General features: G+C 40.1%; 1 protein-coding gene across 1 annotated transcript in view; it reads left to right on the top strand.

Moving 5' to 3' along the window:
* The window catches only part of ATP8A2 (ATPase phospholipid transporting 8A2), a 431,635-nt gene that overhangs the window by 177,412 nt on the left and 235,452 nt on the right, over positions 1–18,771 (top strand). Inside the window, exons 8-9 of the mRNA XM_081299456.1 lie at positions 7,429–7,612; positions 12,087–12,197. Of these exons, the coding sequence (XP_081155582.1) occupies positions 7,429–7,612; positions 12,087–12,197 (295 nt within the window). The remainder of the gene's footprint in view (positions 1–7,428; positions 7,613–12,086; positions 12,198–18,771) is intronic.

Genomic DNA, 18,771 nt, shown 5'->3' with positions numbered 1-18,771 from the left:
TATTTTTCAGTTCTCGGCGGACACAACATCTTTGTTTGTATGTGGTGCTGAGGATTGAACCCAGGCCACCCGCATGCCAGGCGAGCGCGCTACCGCTTGAGCCACATCCCCAGTCCTCAAATGTGATTTTCAAATTAAGGACTGAGAGGAGTCTTTCCATGAGACGAGATTCATTTATACCTTAATCTTTATAGAGACAATGCTGGAATAAGCTAAAAAAAATTTTGCTACTTAAGCAACCAAAGCTGGAAACTCTCATTCCTGGAAACCTGTGCATGAGGCTCATTTAATAATTGGGTATGTGGCATTCACTCTTAAATGCACCATCTCATGGATGTTTCTTTTCTTGCAAGCACTTCTCCTGATTTTTATAATGGGTCCCGTTCTAGCTTTAGCTCTCATGAGGCACTGCATTCTTTGTAATGAAAACTGAACTGTTTCCACTTTTCATTAGCTATTGCATCTTTCTGAGGCACGATCTCTTAGGGTTTCCTTATTTATAATGTAGCTTCTCTCCATATGCAAGTTTTTATAATCAGGGAGCCCTTTAAATCTACCTTAGAACTCAATAGTTCTAAGAAGTAAAATTTTAATTAAATTAAAATTTTACTTCTTGTTGCCTCCACATTTGCTAAGTCCTCAGGTGCCTGTGGAGTTCACCTGGATCCATTCCCAAACCTCCTTACCCTACCCCCACCCCTAAAGTCTCACCTCTGCCACTTTTTCCCCTAAGACCATTCCAATCTGCCAAATTTATCTCCTTTCAGAAATTGGAGCTACAGTGAGATATATCAAAAACAGGGACATTGAGATTACATTTTGAGAGCGCAATACATTTGGGCTCAAAGCACAAAAATTGGGCATTCCAGAAGGTATGACTGTCCAGAAGAGCTTTGTGTCAGTCCGCTATTTTGATCTGTCACTAAAAGACCTGACATGAACAATTTTGGAGGAGAGAAAGTTCATTCATGGGTTGGTTCACAGTTTCAGAAATCTTGTCCATAGAAGGCTGGTTCCATTCCTCAGGGCTTGAAGTGAGCTGAACATCATGGCAGAAGAGTGTGGTGGGGGAAAGCAGCTCACATGGTGATCAGGAAGCAGAGAGAGACTAAGCTCAGCTCATCAAGTGTAAACCCCAAAGGTACGCCCCAAGTGACCCACCTCTTTCAGCCACACCTTACCTGCCTTTAGCTGCCACTCAGTTAATCCCTATCAGGGGATTAATTCACTGATGGGATAAAGGCTCTCATAATCCAATCATTTCTCCTCTAAACCTTCTTGAGGATACCTCATAACAACCTTGACAACTGTCTATTGTGTCCTGCATAAAGGTACGAAATGCATATAGGAAGGACTACAGCAGAGGGTTGGGGGACAACCAGGGAATCCCTTCATAAACAGATAAGTGGGAAAGTCCAGCTGACTTTAGACTCATATAATTATGTGTTTGTGTTTCTATAAGATGTGAGATTTTTAAAGGTATCACAATTTTTGAAACATTTAGGATAACTGCTATGTGAAAGAATGCACAATATTTTTATAATCCAAGAAAATCCCTTTTATGTGTATTTTCTTTAACAGGAAAGACACTTTTCCAAATGAAATATGATATATCAGCATCACTTTGTTTAATAGTTACTAGGTGTTTTAGGTTTGGTATAGATAAATTAGTTTCTGTATCATTATATATATTTATATTTTAAAAACCATGAAGTCCTGCATGTTTTGTTTTGGTTAGTGTTTCCTCCTACTGCCTTCTTATGTGACCCATTCAGATTGAAAGAATATTTTAAATGAAACACCAACCAAAATTTATACTTACTAATTTTGGGTTTAAAAACAAAGAAGAACCTATATATATGCAAAGCTTGAAAAAAGGTGATTTAGTGTTTCTGCTAGTTAATTACTGAATCACTATGACAGTTGAGTATGAATGTTCTGCTATCATTTCAGTTCTAAAACATTTGAACTAGAAAGAACTAGTGATATTGTCTAAGCCAGTGCTGGTTACTTCCGTGTGGTCTTTATACCAGCAGTGTTGGCAGTGTGCCAGAGCTGGTTAGAAATGTACATCTACATGCCCCAATCCTGGCATTCTGAATCAGAGTCTGTATTTTTTACAAGTTCTCTAGGTGATTCTGATGCTCATCTAACATTTCAGACTCATGGATCTAAGCAGGTGTCTTCAGGTTTCCTCTTAGTCTTTAGGACTGTCAAGAATAGAGACATTTGGAAGTCCAGTTGATGAAAGCATTTAGTGATCTGGTTAATTAGTGAGTGTTTGGGGTCTGGCGGACCCTCTTTGGGATGTTTCTGGGTGGAGTTTCTTGACATTCCTCTGGCTCAGGTGACCTCAGTATACAAATACATAAAATCTAGGTCCAGTCTCTCTTTGGCAAACTGGGCAGCTGGGCTTTGAGAAAGAGACTTTAAGCAAAAGGAATTTGCTTAAGCTTGCTCAAACTATATTATAAGATCAGAATTGGGAAACTCAATCTGAGACCAAGGTTTTTATAGGTCAAATTAAATTAATGAATGAACATTAATTCTACAAAAGCAGTTGCCCATGATTTAATTTAAGTGCTACATTTGAAATAATTTTAGAAAGCTAGTTTTAAAATTTCAAGAATGTAAATCCCGTAAAATGAGATACTCCAGGATATTGATTTTTTTAAAAAAAATCTCAAAAGGGAAACTTCTTATTTTAGAATCTATTGTATTAGCCAAAAAAAGTGGTAGACTATCTCTCCAGTTGATTGAATTCTTTGAGTATATGTTTTTATTCGTAATGTACAAAAGTAGGTTATAAAATACCCTAAGCACCTTGATCAGCTCAGAAGTGGTCTGGAGTTCTTATTTTATGGGATGAATGTATCATACCCTGGGAAAGCTTATTAAGTGTGGCTTGTGATTCCAGGTCACAAATTAAGATTAAAAAAGAGCTGGCTTGTGCTTCGTGGCAACTTGGCATACTAAAATACTACATATGGCTGAAGTGTAATAGTGCCTGTTCAGTTCTGTAGAAATTACCTGTTTGACATCTGTTTTGAACCCCTAGTGTGTGCTAGAATTATGTTTTCTCAAGGCATTTCAGCTGAGGGCATAATAAATCCTTGATGAGAATTTCATGGTCCTAAAATGCTGGGATATGACTCGCGTTATATACCCTTTACTTTGCTGTTTGGAAAAAAGGCAGCTGTTGGATATTCATATTGTAAGGATGGAAAGCATGACTTGACTGACTGATTTGAGGTCCAAATCTCAGAGAGCAAGCCTAGTGAGTTTATTTGACTTGCAGCTCATCTCCAGTTGGTTAGCTTATCTCTAAATTCTCTGTGTTAATCAACTTTCTGTTACTGTAACAAATTGTCTAAGATAATCAACTTATAAGGAAAAAAGGGTTTATTTTGGCTCATAGGTTTGGAGATCCCAGTCCTTGGTCATTTAGCTCCATTGTTTTGAGTTTATGGCAAGGCAACATATCATGATAGCAAGAATGTGGCTGACCAAAGCTGTTCACCTCAGGACCAGGAAATGAAAAAAAGAAAGAGAAGGGTCTGGGGTCCCTGTTTACTTATGAGGGCTCATACCCTAGTGATCTAAAGATGTCCACTTAAAGACTTCACCACTTCCTAATAACTCCAAGCTGGAGAGTAAACCTCTAACACATAGGCTTTTAGGCAACACTTAAGACCCAAACGGTAGCATCTCCTAATAGAAAACCTGTAACTTTGACCTCAAATAATACTATTGATCAATTTAGTTTAGCCACTTCCCTATTCCACCACTGTTTTAATCAGCTGTTTCACTGCTGTGACTTAAAGACCCAACCAGAACAATTGTAGAGGAGGAAGAGTTTATTTAATGGGCTCCTAGTTTCAGAGTGTGGCTTGTGATTCCAGGTCACAAATTAAGATTAAAAATCCATAGAAGGCCAGCTCCATTCCTCAAGGCCTGAGGTATCAAAGAGCATCATGGCAGGAAAGTGTGGCAGAGGGAAGCAGCTCACATCATTTCAGGAAGCAGAGAGAGGCCAAGGCCACGCCCCAATTCCCCCCAGCCAGTTACCACTCAGTTACCATTCAGTTAATCAGGGGATTAAATCACTGATTGGGTTAAGACTCTTACAACCCAATCATTTCTCTTTCGAATCTCCTTGCATTGTCTCACATGTAAGTTTTTCAGGGACATCTCACATCCAAACCACCATGATTCTTCCATCCTCCCACGGTGTGAAGCGACCAAGCTTTCTTCTGCCATGGCTCCCTTTCTCTCCACACCACCTCAAATTTACTGACAAAAAGTCCAGCCTGTTTGATGATTTGAAGAACACACAGTCTTGAGGAGTGGTAGCCCCAGCCTGCCCAGGAATGCTTCAGTTTCTGTTCCTTGTCCTCTTGCATTATTTTCATGGATGCAGAAATACAGTACAAGATTACATGATGGCCTCATCAGACAAAGTTTCACCCCACAGGGAAATGATCATACTTAGGGTGATGAATATAATCATGGAGAGAAGTGATTCATGCAGAGGCTTCCAGACTCTTTGGATGTGCAACATCCTTAATAATCCCTTTGCAAGTCCCTAGGCCAAAGGAAAAAAATCAAACCATGTCTTACTGTTAAGTAGGTAAGGTCAAATAATTTAAGAAGTACTTATGACTGAACAACTTAGCAGGTGTTTCAAACACTAATGCACATGCATTGGAAGAAACAATATTTATTTCCTCCATCCTTAAATAATCATAATCACTTTCCAGTGGTACATGGTGGTAGGCCCACTGAGCACTACATAGCTTCTTCATCTTAGGGTGACAGCAGCTACCACCTCCCTCATTTCCTAGTCCACATTGATTTTCACAACATATTTGCTGTCATTACAACCCTAAAAACTCAGTTTCACAAAAATATATCATGAGGGCTGGGGATGTGGCTCAAGCGGTAGCGCGCTCGCCTGGCATGCGTGCGGTCCGGGTTCGATCCTCAGCACCACATACCAACAAAGATGTTGTGTCAGCCAAATACTAAAAATAAATAAATATTAAAAATTCTCTCTCAAAAAAAATATCATGAAAAGGAATGTAGTATGATCTAATGTCGAAACTGTGAAGAGATACTTCCAGCTAGTATTTTGCTCTATTACCTGAGAGATATTGGTGTATTTCCCTCAAATATTTAAAACATCCTCTGCAACACCTCCCGGGTACCTGCACATACAGTTTGGGAACCCTGTGTCAGATGACATGCAATTTTCACATGTTCATTTTTTATCCCCAACAACTGAGGCTTTGCAGATAACCCTGTGCTAGATGGAGTAGGAGATAACACTTATTTCACACTTGTTGGTTAATGTAATGGTTTCACATTAATATATCATAACTATTTTATGAGGTGGGCAGTTCTCATTTCCTTCATTTCGTTAGTGAAAAGACAGGAACTCACAGGATCCCTCTCCTGCTTGAATGGTTAGCATGGGCAGAGGAAAAGTTCATGCTTATTTAACTCTGACTCCCATAACTCTGCATAACACATTTGATTTCTGATTCTGTTGAGTTAAAAAATGGAATGAGAAATCACCTTTGTGTTTCGAATGAGAATTGTGGGCTGTCCTGTCTCCCTCAGCTCAGCAGTTGCACAAACTTAGAGGCAAAATATGCAGCTTTTTCCCCCTCTGCGTGGAAATTGCTTGGGTTGACAAGAAACTCAGTGATAAGCAATAATAAAGCTTCTGGGTACTTCATTTTAGGCTGCATTAAAGTCAGTTCAGTATTCTGCTCTCAGCTCCTAGAGGGTCATACTTATAAGGTGTTTTTAGATTCTGAAGCATGCTGTTAACTAAAAGTTGAAGAACTGAGAAAGTAGTTAGCAGAAGCTAAGCTTTGGGGGAAGAACGTGATAGATGTCTTTATATTTCAGCCTTTCAGGTATATGAAAGAGGAGTTATACTTGGTCTGGTCTAGGTCACGGGGCAGAATTAACACATATGAGTTTGCTCAATAACAACAAAAAAGCAACAATAATTTTTAGTGATTGCATCGACTCCAGGAAGCAGTGGATTTCTATCATTGCAAACTCCTACAAAAATGAAAAAGGAGATATTGGACTATGTGGTATGTTTTCTAAAGCCCCTTCAACTCTAAACTTCTGCTTTTCTACCTCTCTTATTTTTATATCTTAGTAACTGAGAGTATAGCGAAAGCTTCATGCTGCATTCAAATGCATTTCTTCCCAGACCGGTAAAATTAAATATAAGGTAACATTTTAGGTTTTCTGGGAATGGATATCTTTGTGGATAGAGGCCAACTGAGCAGTTGTAGTTGTACTAGGCAAGTCTTTGAGTGCCCATTCTAGTTTACATTGCAGTCCACGTGTGAGTGCACAGTAGACCTCTGGGAACCTGGAAGTCATTTACTTTATATTTACCGTGCGTATGCTTGTGTGTGTGTGTGTGTGTGAGAGAGAGAGAGAGAGCACACACATATGTGCATATGCCAGTGATTCAGGTGTTTATTTGTAAGTTTCCCAAAATATCAGTTTTTCAATCCCAAATTTCAAATAAATCAGTCCTGAGATACTAGTGATTTTTTTTAATACTGTTGGTTTATGTGGTCTTATACTCTGATTAAATGCTTCATGATAATTAGCATTGCTTGTGTGCTTTAGAACCATAGATTTCTAGTAGGTCTTCTTCCCAGATGACCTGAGGAATTATGAAAACTAGGCCACCTTCTTCCATCACTGGTATGACAACCTCTCTTAGGCAGGGCCTACTTTTCTTTTCTCCTTTTGGGCTGTGCTTCTGCAAAGTACAGGTATGGTAGACCTTTACTCCTGAGATTGCTGCTCCTCAATACTGCCCTAGCTGTCCATCAAGCGCTTGTCCATCTGTAGGCGGAGATGAGCCAGTCTCTTTTCTTTCTTCCTACTCTGGCCTTCTTTCTGCTCTTTCTTTTGCCCTTCCAATTTTCTTTGCCTTCTGTAAAAGCAGATTTTACAGAAAATTCCCTTGCCAGCCCTAGGTTATATGTGCTGTGCAGCAAAGAACACATGGGGTCTGGGCTCGTGTTCTGATTTATTGGGAAGATGTTTCTGAAGACCCCTGTGACGAGTTTAACTGACTTCATTGTTCAGCAGGGCACAGGTTCCCTGAAGAGTTTGCTCTCCTGTGGTTCCAACTGAGCAGAGCAATTGCAGATAGGCTGGGTTTTAAGTTAGCTTCGGGTGGTGTATTTCATCTGTGAAGTTGGCAGACACTTGAAAGCCACAAGCTACTGTTTTGTGCAAGCTTCTTTGAACACAAGCATAAAATGTATGTATTGGATTTGGAGATTGGCCAATAACTGCCCTTTTAATGCTGCTGAATGTAGATGACAGCTGTTTCCTCTGGAAAGATGCATGTTGTCATAATTTCTATTTCTTCTCTCACAGAGTATCTCCTCTGCAGAAGTCTGAAATAGTGGAAGTGGTGAAGAAGCGGGTGAACGCCATCACCCTGGCCATCGGGGATGGTGCCAATGATGTCGGGATGATCCAGACAGCCCACGTGGGTGTGGGGATCAGTGGCAATGAGGGCATGCAGGCCACCAACAACTCGGATTACGCTATTGCACAGGTTAGCCACATGGGTGACCAGTTGTCCTGTTATTCAGATTTCTCCATCACTTTGATCCTGTGCAGTTTGGAGGCACCATTTCCTTTGTCAGAGTAGGGCTGGCCATCCAGGTGACCTGTCATTTCTTGCCATCCAGGTGACATGTCATTCCTGACAGATGGGCCCCTGATCTGTGAGTGATCGCCTTTCACGCTCCAAGTGTTTCTCCTGCGTGGGTTTCCTTGTATAAGTCCCCCTGCTGGAGAATAACTGTGCTCATAACATCCATTTTCAGTGGCACCTCTTCTTGCAGAAGGTGCTGGCATGCACTACTCAGTATCTAAGGTCAGGGAAAAGCAATGATTTACAGCCGCTCCCCTCTCTGCAGGCATGACAGGGTTGCTGTCCAGTACCACTTCTGTGAGATAAATTGCTGAGAGCATGAGTCCGGGTTGGGCCATCGTGACCCATGCTCACCTGCATGTGGCCACCTGCAGTCAGGCCAAGTTCATTCCATTCCTCCCTGAATTGAGAATTGCATGCAGAATTTCTTAGGTGTCTTATGGTTACTGTATAGGTGGCTTAAGGATGAAAGAAATGTCTGTTCCTAATGACATCGAAAGGTGAAGGAAAAGAGCCAACCTCCTGACCCCTAGGGCACATGTCTAGATCATCTGGCCTACTAAATCATCCAGAAAATGTCATCATCCTAGGAACACAGAGCATTTCCTCCTGTCTCCAGATCACAATATGTTGTGACTATAGGCTTGTACACTGGTTAGCAAGAGCTCTCTCCTGTTTCTGTGGTTAGACTTTTGAAGTATGTGTTAGCCTTAATCACATGAACCCGAGGAAGAGTGGCTTCGAGCTGAAATCAGGGGGTTGCCTATAAAACATGAACAAACTTCCTGCAGCTCCAGGACTTGTGGGCTGGTCCTCTGCAGCTTTGGGGCTCCCCTTCCCCAAAGGAGGGCTGCCTTAGATCACTGCTCAGATTCCCTCCCAGTTCCAGGTTCTGCAAATGCAGGGAGGAATTACAAAATCCGCGTGGCTCTGAAAAGAGCATGAAATCAACCTTGTTCCTTTGTTGATATCAAATAAATCCTCAGGATGATTCCTGGAGTGGTTAGGAGGAGAAATTCTGGTTTTACAGGTGGGAAAACTGAGGTTCCTTTGCATCAGGTGACCTGTTTCAGGTCTGAGAGCCTATCCAAGGTCAGAGAAGTGCAGACCCCATGTGAAGTTGGGAGTCGCCCTGCACACCTGCCCGTTTACTTTCTCAGTCAACTGCTCAGAGGCCTGGGGGACTCAAGCTTCCTGTATGCTGTCAGCAACTGTGGATGTTATATACCCCAGCATTATTAAATACTTGAGTTATAAGATCATATGGCTGGAAGAGATCATAAGAGGTTTCCTAGGAGTTCCAGGAAAATATTTTTCTGTCTTTTTCTTTAAAATGTCCAGGGAAGGGAGATTCCATGACCTGCTATATTGAAACTGCATACTAATAGGATGTGGAATCTGGAGCAATTGCTTTCATCAGATTAAAAGTGTCAAAGAAGGGTGGAGCAGGGAGCAGAGGTTTATAACTCCCCTTGGGGGTTTTCTTACCCTCCCAGGGTAATGGGTGCCTCTGCCAAAGGTATTGATGGAGGCCACATGAGTCTCTGGGCCTTTGTTGCTCCTGTCCGTGGTCCTGTTCATGATTAGGCAGGGATGCTGTTATTTCAGGGCCAATTTCATGCTTAACTTTGCCTCATCTCCACCCCACATGATGTTCTTTGTACCTTAATTACTACACCAGAAATACCATGAGTGGGTGAATTCCTTTGTCCCCACTGAATGGATAAACATCGCTGATTGACGTTCACATTGCTTTATCTGTTCATTTTAATTTGAGTTTTTTTGTGAACACTTTTTTGATCGTGTTTATGAGGAAGTACCCTGTAAGGTGATGTAGAGAAGAAAAAATATATTTAGCTTAATGACTTACCCTTGGGAAAGTTGTGAAGCAGACCGAGCTCTGGTTCCATTTCTTTTCCATCTGCCTCATGCACAGGGGCAGCTCCAGACAGACAACTAACTGTCCTCTGTCTGCCTGGCTCTGGGTAGCCTAGACTGTAGGTATAAAACTTCACCTGGAGTCCTCAGCTTCTCATTCTCCTCTGGAGAGAATCATTCCTGCCCCCTACCTTCTTAATGTCTTTTGAATGACTTCATGAAGACAGCATTTTGATTTAGGATGTAATTTTTTTTTCTTTTTTTTCCCCCCCTGAAAACAAATCATTGTAACGCTCAGGTTGAGGCCTTCGAGATGACTCAAGCAGATGTTCTCTGTGCCCATTGAAATTTAACACCGGGAGGTCCAGGTCAAATGCAAACTTCCTTTTTATTTGTTTAGCTAGTTATTTTATGATTCCCCATTCCCCTTTGGAATCCTTAATGAGCCTTTATGAGGAGTTTTATTTTTCCATATGCACCTACTTCTGCCATTTTGAAGTCGTCCTTTAGATTTTGATGAGTGGCCAGGAAGAACTCATTGAAATGGGACTTTGCCTACAATCTAGTGTCCTTCTTTAGTGCTAAAGGGAATTATTATGTAGTTTCCTCTTGAAGACATGTTTTCAAAAATATTTTAAGTAAGAGTCTTTCTTTTCTACAGATAGTTAAATTTAATTTCAAAAGTTATCTGAAATTGATAGGAAGTTTATAATAATAATAGAATTTCTAATGTTTTAGGATATTCTCAGCACAGCCCAATTGTTTCTCCTAGTCAGGTTGTAGGGTTAAAGCCTTTGCATTGCCCGGGGTCAGGAACAGGGGCCTCAGACCCTATGACATAGAATGAATGAATTCAGATTTTCATTTAAGGCAACTGAATTAGTCTGTTCCCGTAACAAAATACTTAATAAAGAAAAGAGGTTCATCCCTTTCATAGTTTGGAGGTCCAGGAGCATGGTGCCAACATGTGCTGGCTCTGGTGTGGCCCTCTAGCTACATCACAGCATGGCAGCTGACATAATAATGGGAACTCACGTGAGAAAGAGAGATCACCATAATGAGGCAGGAAGGCAGAGATGGAGCCAGGCCTGCTTTTCTATAGCAATTCCTCTTATAGGAATTAACTGGGGAATCCCTTCTGAATGCAAGGCCCCTAGTGTCCTAATCACCTCCCTCTTGACTTTTCCTCATAAGGTTTCCTCTACCTCTCAGAGTGCCACATTGGTGTCATGACCCTGTGAGGGACAGACCACATCCAAAGCATAATACCAACCAGGATGGGGCACAACTGAATTATTACCTTAAACAAGTTCTCCCCTAATAGTTTGTTCTTGCCAGAGCATGATGTAATCTACAAAGAAACAAATGAAAACAAACAAAACAAACAATAACAAGAGAACACCCTCATTACCCTCTCTCCAGTTCAAGGTTCACACTTTTTAGGTCATACTCCTGGACCCAGAAGGCAAAGCCAGGCTCATGGAAGACTGACATACCCTTGCCTCAAAGAGGATGCATGGATTTCATTGGGATATTGTTGCTTCCCATCTCAACCTGCAGGAGCTTTTACATCACTCTCAGCTAGAATCACTCAACTGCTTTGACTATACAGCACTCTGATAAAGGGTGCTCTGGGCAAGTTAGAGTAAAAAGATGAACAAAATGGGTATAGAAGTAGAGGCATTGTGTATGTATATGAATTTCTGTGTATCTGTGTGTTGGCATTAATGTGTCTCTGACCGTGTGTCTATATGTGTGTTTGTGTACCTTTGTGTACTGGTATGTATAGCTCTGTGTGTGTATGTGTGTGTGTTTCTATGTGTAATTGTTTGTAACTTGCAGGCTGACAGTGGGAACAATTTGTGTGTTCAAGGGTATGTTCCTTTTTTAAGCAATACATTATTGCATAAGTTGTCCCTGTCCCTTTACTCACCATAAAATCTATGACAGGATTATGTAGAGGAATCTGATTCATTGTACTTTTCTTCCAGTTCCAGTGGTCACCTTCTGGTAATAATTAAGACCCTTAAAAAGTCTTAGATTGAATAGAGTTCTGTTGCTGGTCATGGTGGCACACACCTATAATCCCAGCTGTGGGAGGCTGAAGCAGGAGGACTGCAAGTTCAAGGCTAGCCTCAACAACTTAGCAAGACCCTGTTTCAAAACAGAAAATTAAAAGGGCTGGAAATGTAGCCCAGTGGAAGAGTACCCCTGGGTTCAATCTCTAGTATCAAAATAAGTAAATAACTAAACAGATTCTGTGAAAATCACAATAGGAAGTCCAGAAATACATTTGGGGAAGGTACTAACGAGATAGATTTGAGATTTTATTGTTCTCATGGAAAGCTCCACCTTGAGGGAATGGTCTTCTCAGGTTTTCTGCAAAATCTAGCTTCCTGTACCTATTTTATCTGTTTTCTGCTTATAAGCACATTTTGTGACATTTATTCCTCTGTTACAGGCTCTTCTGAACTTTGATGTTTTCCTTTTTCAGTTTTCTTACTTGGAGAAGCTCCTGCTTGTACATGGAGCCTGGAGCTACATCCGGGTGACCAAGTGCATATTATACTGCTTCTACAAGAATGTAGTCCTCTACATCATTGAGGTAAGAAAAGGGGATTTTTTTTCCCCTTGAAGAGGAAACTGTTGAAAGTCATTTCAAAACAGGTTTTTGTTAATGTGAAGTCAAAGGAAAGATGCTGTTGGGACTTATTAAAACTCATGTGGCAAATAGCCTCCCTGTAAGCTGGCCAGACCATCCAGGTCAAGGTTCTCGTGTTGAAGAAACAAAGCCAGGGGTCTTGAGCCTTCCTTCCCTGCCCAGCCATGTCTTCCTCCCCCACCCTACTCCCCCTCCTGATTCCTGTGTGTCTCCTTCCCTGCCTGTGCCTCAGTGTCCGTGCCTGGAGTAGGATGTTGCTGTCGCTCACACTGTCCTCTTCTGGACTGATCTGAGCTGCAGTGGGCAGTGTTCCAGCACCAGAAGTTCCCACTTCTCTTGGTGGGCAATGAGTCATTCCTAGGTTTTTGTTTTCCTGCTGTATTTCTCTCCTGGATTGGTGTGGTTCCAGAGTCCCCATTCACTGTTCCTGGGATATTTGGATGCTAGTGCTTATGTGAGGAGGGTATGGGAGTAAGGGGAACAGAGGGGAGGAAACCAACAAGATAATTTCAAATATCACATGAGTTCATAGTCTGTTGTGCAGCAATTTTCTAGGGTACCTATTTGGTTACAAGTAAAATGAACGTGCTTGCTAGAGGACCAGGCCCAAGAAAAAGTGGAAAATGCACTTTCTGTTTGCTGTTGGTGGTACTGGTCACCTCATTCTTTCTCTTTAAGAATAGCTCTGCTAAAATGATGTGGATTTTGAAACCATCGTGGCTAATAGAAAAGAGGGCATGCACAGTTGCTCTATAAAAGGAATAGGAAAGCAGTGTTAATTGTTCATGGTTTTTAATATCTCATTATATCATGATCTGATTTTTTTCAACTCTTAGCTGAAATAATAACCACGGCAGAGATACACTTTTTCTGATGCAGTCTCTTAAAACAATAAGTTCAGGTAATTTTAAAAATGACTTTCTGGTATTATGGGGACTGCTTCCTCAACAGCTTGCTTGTTTAATCTTTCCCAGTGAATCATTCAAGTGAAACATATAGGCAAACGAAATTACTGAAGAGTAACTTTCCTGAGTTGTACATGTTGTTCACTACACCAGACCACCCAGCCAAAGGTGTAAATTGGGCAGAAATGTAGCCTGTGCTTCTCTATCCCTCATGCCTGAAGCCCACCTAGAAACAATCATGCATTTAAAAATATACACAAAGGGCAACCTCTTTGCTCACGTGTATCCCCACAGTGAAGTTACATCTGCAGAAAGAATAGCTGTCTAGCTCACACAAAATCTCCTTGATTTTGGGGAGCAGCCCTGAGTCATAAAGAATGTTACGGGCAATCAAAATAGATCTGGTTAAAGTCCCGAAACTCGACCCATTCTTCATTTGAATCTTTTGTGTGAGATGTTTTGTCTGCTTATATTAATCAGATAAGGATTATTTCTCCAGGAAGAAAATATAATATAAGCAGGACCTTGAGAGACTTGGGAAATGCAGTTCCCATTTTATTCAATATATGAGATTAAAAATCAATAATTTCATCCACAATTCATCTGCTCGTCCTGTGCTGTAACATTCAACTCCATCTGCTCCGGGTGAGAACATGAAACGTTAGTGTAATGGATTTTGTAGTCTTTATCTTCTTCCTGCTTTCATTTTTACAATACTTAAAGACGTTTGTCGCCCTCCTCCTGCCACGTTTTTTGCATTCATGATAGGAGTCACTCTTAAATGTCACTTGGGTCATAGATAATAGTGTAAGGGAATACTGGAATCCTTTTCTACATACTGTCCTGGGTTTCCCAGCATTTTGTGCTCCTGTAACTGTTGGCTCCACAAGGTTTCTTGATAATCTGGTTTTCTTCACCACCAGCAGATTACAGATAGTCTAGACTTGTTATGGAGACATTCTGCATGCAGCTCCCAATCTTTTGGCTTTCCAGAGCACCCCTGGAGGGCCCTTCTTAGTCATTTACACCTACTATCTTGCTTTTTTTCTTTTCTTTTTCTTTTTTTTTTTTTAACTTCAAGTGGGCTGAGACTGAGAAGAATTCAATTTTAGTCTGTTTTAAAAGCTCCATTTGGAAGGAGGCCCTCAAAGTGCCATGTGAGTGCTGCGAATTAATTTTTCGATCGTAGCCAAGCAGCCATTGTCAAACAGACTTCTGTGAATGGCCTTTGCAGATGTTTTCATACAGTTTAAAAATATATAAAGTCTTCACCACTGCTTGTCTGATTTGCTAGTTAGTATATCTAGGAGATATTAATTTGGCAACCAAGAAAACAAAACCCTTGTCTGAGCCCATATGTCTTAGAGCCTAGACCCAGGACGTTTTTACTGTGGCCAAATTATTTCCCTGGCCTCAGCATGCAATTCAAATATAATTTTGAAAATAGGAAAGCATTACTTGTATGCTATTTCAGTGTGTTTCAAATTGCAAGATCAAAGATTGCTGTGAATTGCTTTGCTCATTTGCAAAAAAAATACTAAAAGTGAATATATAGTTAATGACTTAAGTGAGAATAAATTAAATATGTTCTTTAGCTCTCTTAAAGGGTTTTCTTGTGATTCAAGGAGAGACCCTTGGCAATAGCCAATATGTTCTCATCTCAAATATCCTCTGATACATGTAACTTCCAGTCATTTAAAACTACAGTCTAAAAGCAATTTGACAAATTAAAACACATACACGCACAAGCACACTGTTCTCAACTGTTATTATGAGGACTGTTATATGATTTGAATTACCAATAAAAACTAGAAGGAAGAGCTGTAAGCTTGTGATGTAATGCAATCTTCTCACTTGGTATACTAACCTATAAAAGTGGTTTTTCTATACAAGAAACACATGGATGTATTCTCATTGCTGTATGGAATACAACCCAAAAGTTCCTTCTCCTTTCTCTCCTCCTCCTACCTCTTATATGTCCTGATCTTCTTCTCTGCAGTTACTGAGAAAACATTTGTAAATACAAAATGTACATACAAAAACACATAGATGTTTTTAGATAAATGTCATTATGCTGTACAATACATTCCATTATTCCTGTTTCACTTGAGTGTATTTTGGAGACCATTCCTTGGTACTAAAAGTGGACCCAGTGCATGACATTTTATTGTTTTATTTCCTGCAATCTCTTTGGCCACTTTCTGCACTGATAAACATTTATGCCATCTCCAGTTTTCGCTCAGAAGAAGCCTGTAGAATAACAGCTTTTCCTCTTCTCAAGCCAAATATCTTCTACCAAACTGATGCTGATCTAATTAGACCATTTTTTTTAATCACAGTGCCTTGAAGGTAACACGTGTTCAGTTTATATATTTGTATCTGTACAACAGATTCTTTGTTGCTGACAGATTTTATTTAGTACTTCCTGAATGTGTCACATAAAATTTATTCGGGTCAAAATAACCAATGGATGGGCTGGGGTTGTGGCTCACCGGTAGGGCACTCGCCTAGCAAGGCCCTGGGTTCAATGCTCAGCACCATATAAAAATAAATAAATAAATAATATAAAGGTATTGTGTCCAATTATAACTTAAAATTAAATATAAAAAAATCAATGCAAGGACTGCAAATTGGTGCAGGCAATATGGAAAGTAGTTTGGAGAATCCTTGGAAAACTGGGAATGGAACCACCATTTGACCCAGCTATCCCTCTCCTCGGTCTATACCCTAAGGACTTAAAAACAGCACACTACAGGGACACAGCCACATCAATGTTTATAGCAGCACAATTCACAATAGCTAACTGTGGAACCAACCTAGATGCCTTCAGTAGATGAATGAATTAAAAAATGTGACATATATACACAATGGAATATTATTCAGCAATAAAAGAGAATAAAATCATGGCATTTGCATATAAATGGATGCAGTTGGAGAAGACAATGCTAAGTGAAGTTAGCCAATCCAAAAAAAAAAAAAAATGGTGAATGTTTTCTCTGATATAAGGTGACTGACTCATAGTGGGATAGGGAAAGAGGTAGCATGGGAGGAATAGATGAATTCTAGATAGGGTAGAGGGGTAGGAGGGGAAGGGAGGTGACAGGGGGTTAGCAATGATGATGGAATGTGATGGACATCATTATCCAAAGTACATGTATGAAGACATGAATTGGTGTGAATATACTTTATATACAAACAGAGGTATGAGAATTTGTGTTCTATATGTGTAATAAGAATTGTGATGCATTCTACTGTCAAGTATTTAAAAAATAAAAGCAATTTAAAAATTTTTGATAGCGATATTACCAAAAAAAAAAAAATCAATCCTTCAAGTGATTTCAAAAGTAGGAGCAAAATGATGGGATCTGTGGTTTTATGATGGCCCTGGTTAACAGGTAATACTAAAAACACACACCGCCTTTGCCTTCATCCCCTCTGCTGCTGCCTTAAGTTAGTACTTTTTACCTGGAGAATTGCAAAAACTTCTGTTTGCACCCAAGCATCTCTAGTGTAACCAAGATAAGATTTAACTCTGACCAGTTAAAGTGGCTGGTACAGTGCCTGAAACAGAGGCACTCAAAAATGTCCGCAGTAAATGAGTGAGTAAAGGCACTACTCTCTTCAAACCCACCAGAGGTCACTCACCATGGCTTCTGATGGAGTCCCAATCTCCCTTTCCTCACCTGCCCCTATGTAGTGTGGGTCCCAGTTGTTAGCAGCTTTATGCTCTCATGGTGCTCTCCTTCCTTCGTGTTTAATCAGTGTCATTGAAGTATAGTTAACCTACAGCAAGCTACGGTCTTAAGCGTACTGTTCTCTGAATTAAAATTGGGTTTTCATGCTTAGAAACAAACTGGCAATTTTCTGTCTCCTGCTCATAGATAATCACAAAAGTGTCACAAAGAGGCCTGGAGACAGATGGGGTGATGGTTGCACAGTGATGTGAAGATACCGAACTGTTGTACAGTGTGACTCATTAGAACTAGACACTTAAAGTGGTTAAGATGGTGGATTTTGTGTTATGTATATTGTAGCACAATATAAGATGCTAAAAGGAAGGAGGAAGGGAGGGAAGGAAGGTAGGAAAGGAGGAAGAAAGGGAGGGAGGGAGGGAGGAAAAAATGTCACAAGTACTTTGCTGCCTTGATCACCTTGAGGAAGATCAAATGTAAGAGCTGATGCTGTGGGAAGTTTACTGAAGGTTTGAAAAACAAATGTTACATTTAGTTTTGAATTAAACCAATTAAATGCTAAGTTTCGGGGTGGTCACTGGATGGATCTTGTTTTTCAGAAGGTAGAACCCCACTGGAGGCCAGAAGCCTCAGAGATTCTGAGCCTTGGAGGGCAGAGGGGGTTGCTGAAGTAGCTGGAGGGGAAGCCTTTCCTGCATTTCTGTACTGGGAGGTGGGAATGGGAGTAAAATTAGCAAAGACAAGTTAAAGCTGAATAGGATGTGTGAGTGGCCAAGGAACCTGATCTGAGTAACTCAATAGGAGACTTCTTGCCATGAGAAGCTGGAATTTTCCTTCTTATTTTAGAATAGGCAAGTTACATAGTAAAAGTGCCTTCAGAAAGTTTGTCAATATTAGGATAGATGGTAAGAAGAGAACTTAAATATAATTTTGTAATTTTAAGACAAGGGCATAAGTTAGGATCATTGTGTAACTCTCTCTTATAATTTGCAAGTAGAAGGCAAGTATTAATTTTTAAAAATTCTTTGATTTTGACAATGGGAGGAGTCCTGCCTTAAATGCAAAATTGGGGTATGAAGAGGTTAAGGAAGGATTCCTAAAAATTTTTGAAGTCCTGATGTGATCCTTCTGTGGTATCTCCCAAACAGGAGATTGACAGTGAATTCTTTAAAGCTCCTACACTACTCAGCATAGTAGGAGTTAATTACTCAGAGTTTCTGAGTTGAATACGGCTTGAAAACACTAGTGTCATCAGCATTTTAAGCATTTTCTAGGTTTTTATTTTTCCATGGACTTTTTTAACTCCTGGGAATTTTTGGGGGGACAGATAAAAAATTTTAGGAAAAGTAAAATTTAAATAGAAAACTCATATGAACATTACTTGAATAATAACACTGTCTTGAATAATATATATTACAAAAATTATGATAGGGATCTCTCATAAACTTTGGTGTAACATAAAGAAGATACACCAAATTATCTTTGAAACAGAGATAAGACTTTGAAATTATCATGGTGATTAGTGACCATAATGGTGATTATCACATTGATTACTTGGTGGTTCCTAATACAGAAAACCATAACTCTGGGTACTCATGCAAAAACATGGGAATTATATACTACTTGGAGTGTCTGCTTATTTTTGGCAACCTGTATATGAAATTTTAGTGTTTTCTTAGGGCCATTAAACTGGTATGGGATAAAGGCCAGGAAATGGGATGCACATTTAGCATGGAGGTCTGGAAATACTATTACTGAGAGAGAAATTGTAAGTCAAAGACCTTAACAATTTGAGGACTCAATGAAACCTAACCAACAGAATTTAGTTGATAGCTAGTGAAAAGCTATCAATATCTGACAAGCCTAAAACAAGATTTAAAACCTCTTTATAATACTTGTAGAGAATGAGAAAAAGCTTAC

This window comes from Spermophilus citellus, assembly GCF_964194105.1.
Source record: "Spermophilus citellus genome assembly, chromosome: 1".
Taxonomy (NCBI): domain Eukaryota; kingdom Metazoa; phylum Chordata; class Mammalia; order Rodentia; family Sciuridae; genus Spermophilus; species Spermophilus citellus.
The sequence above is the reverse complement of the archived record's forward strand: the minus strand, read 5'-3'. Positions and strand labels throughout refer to the sequence as shown.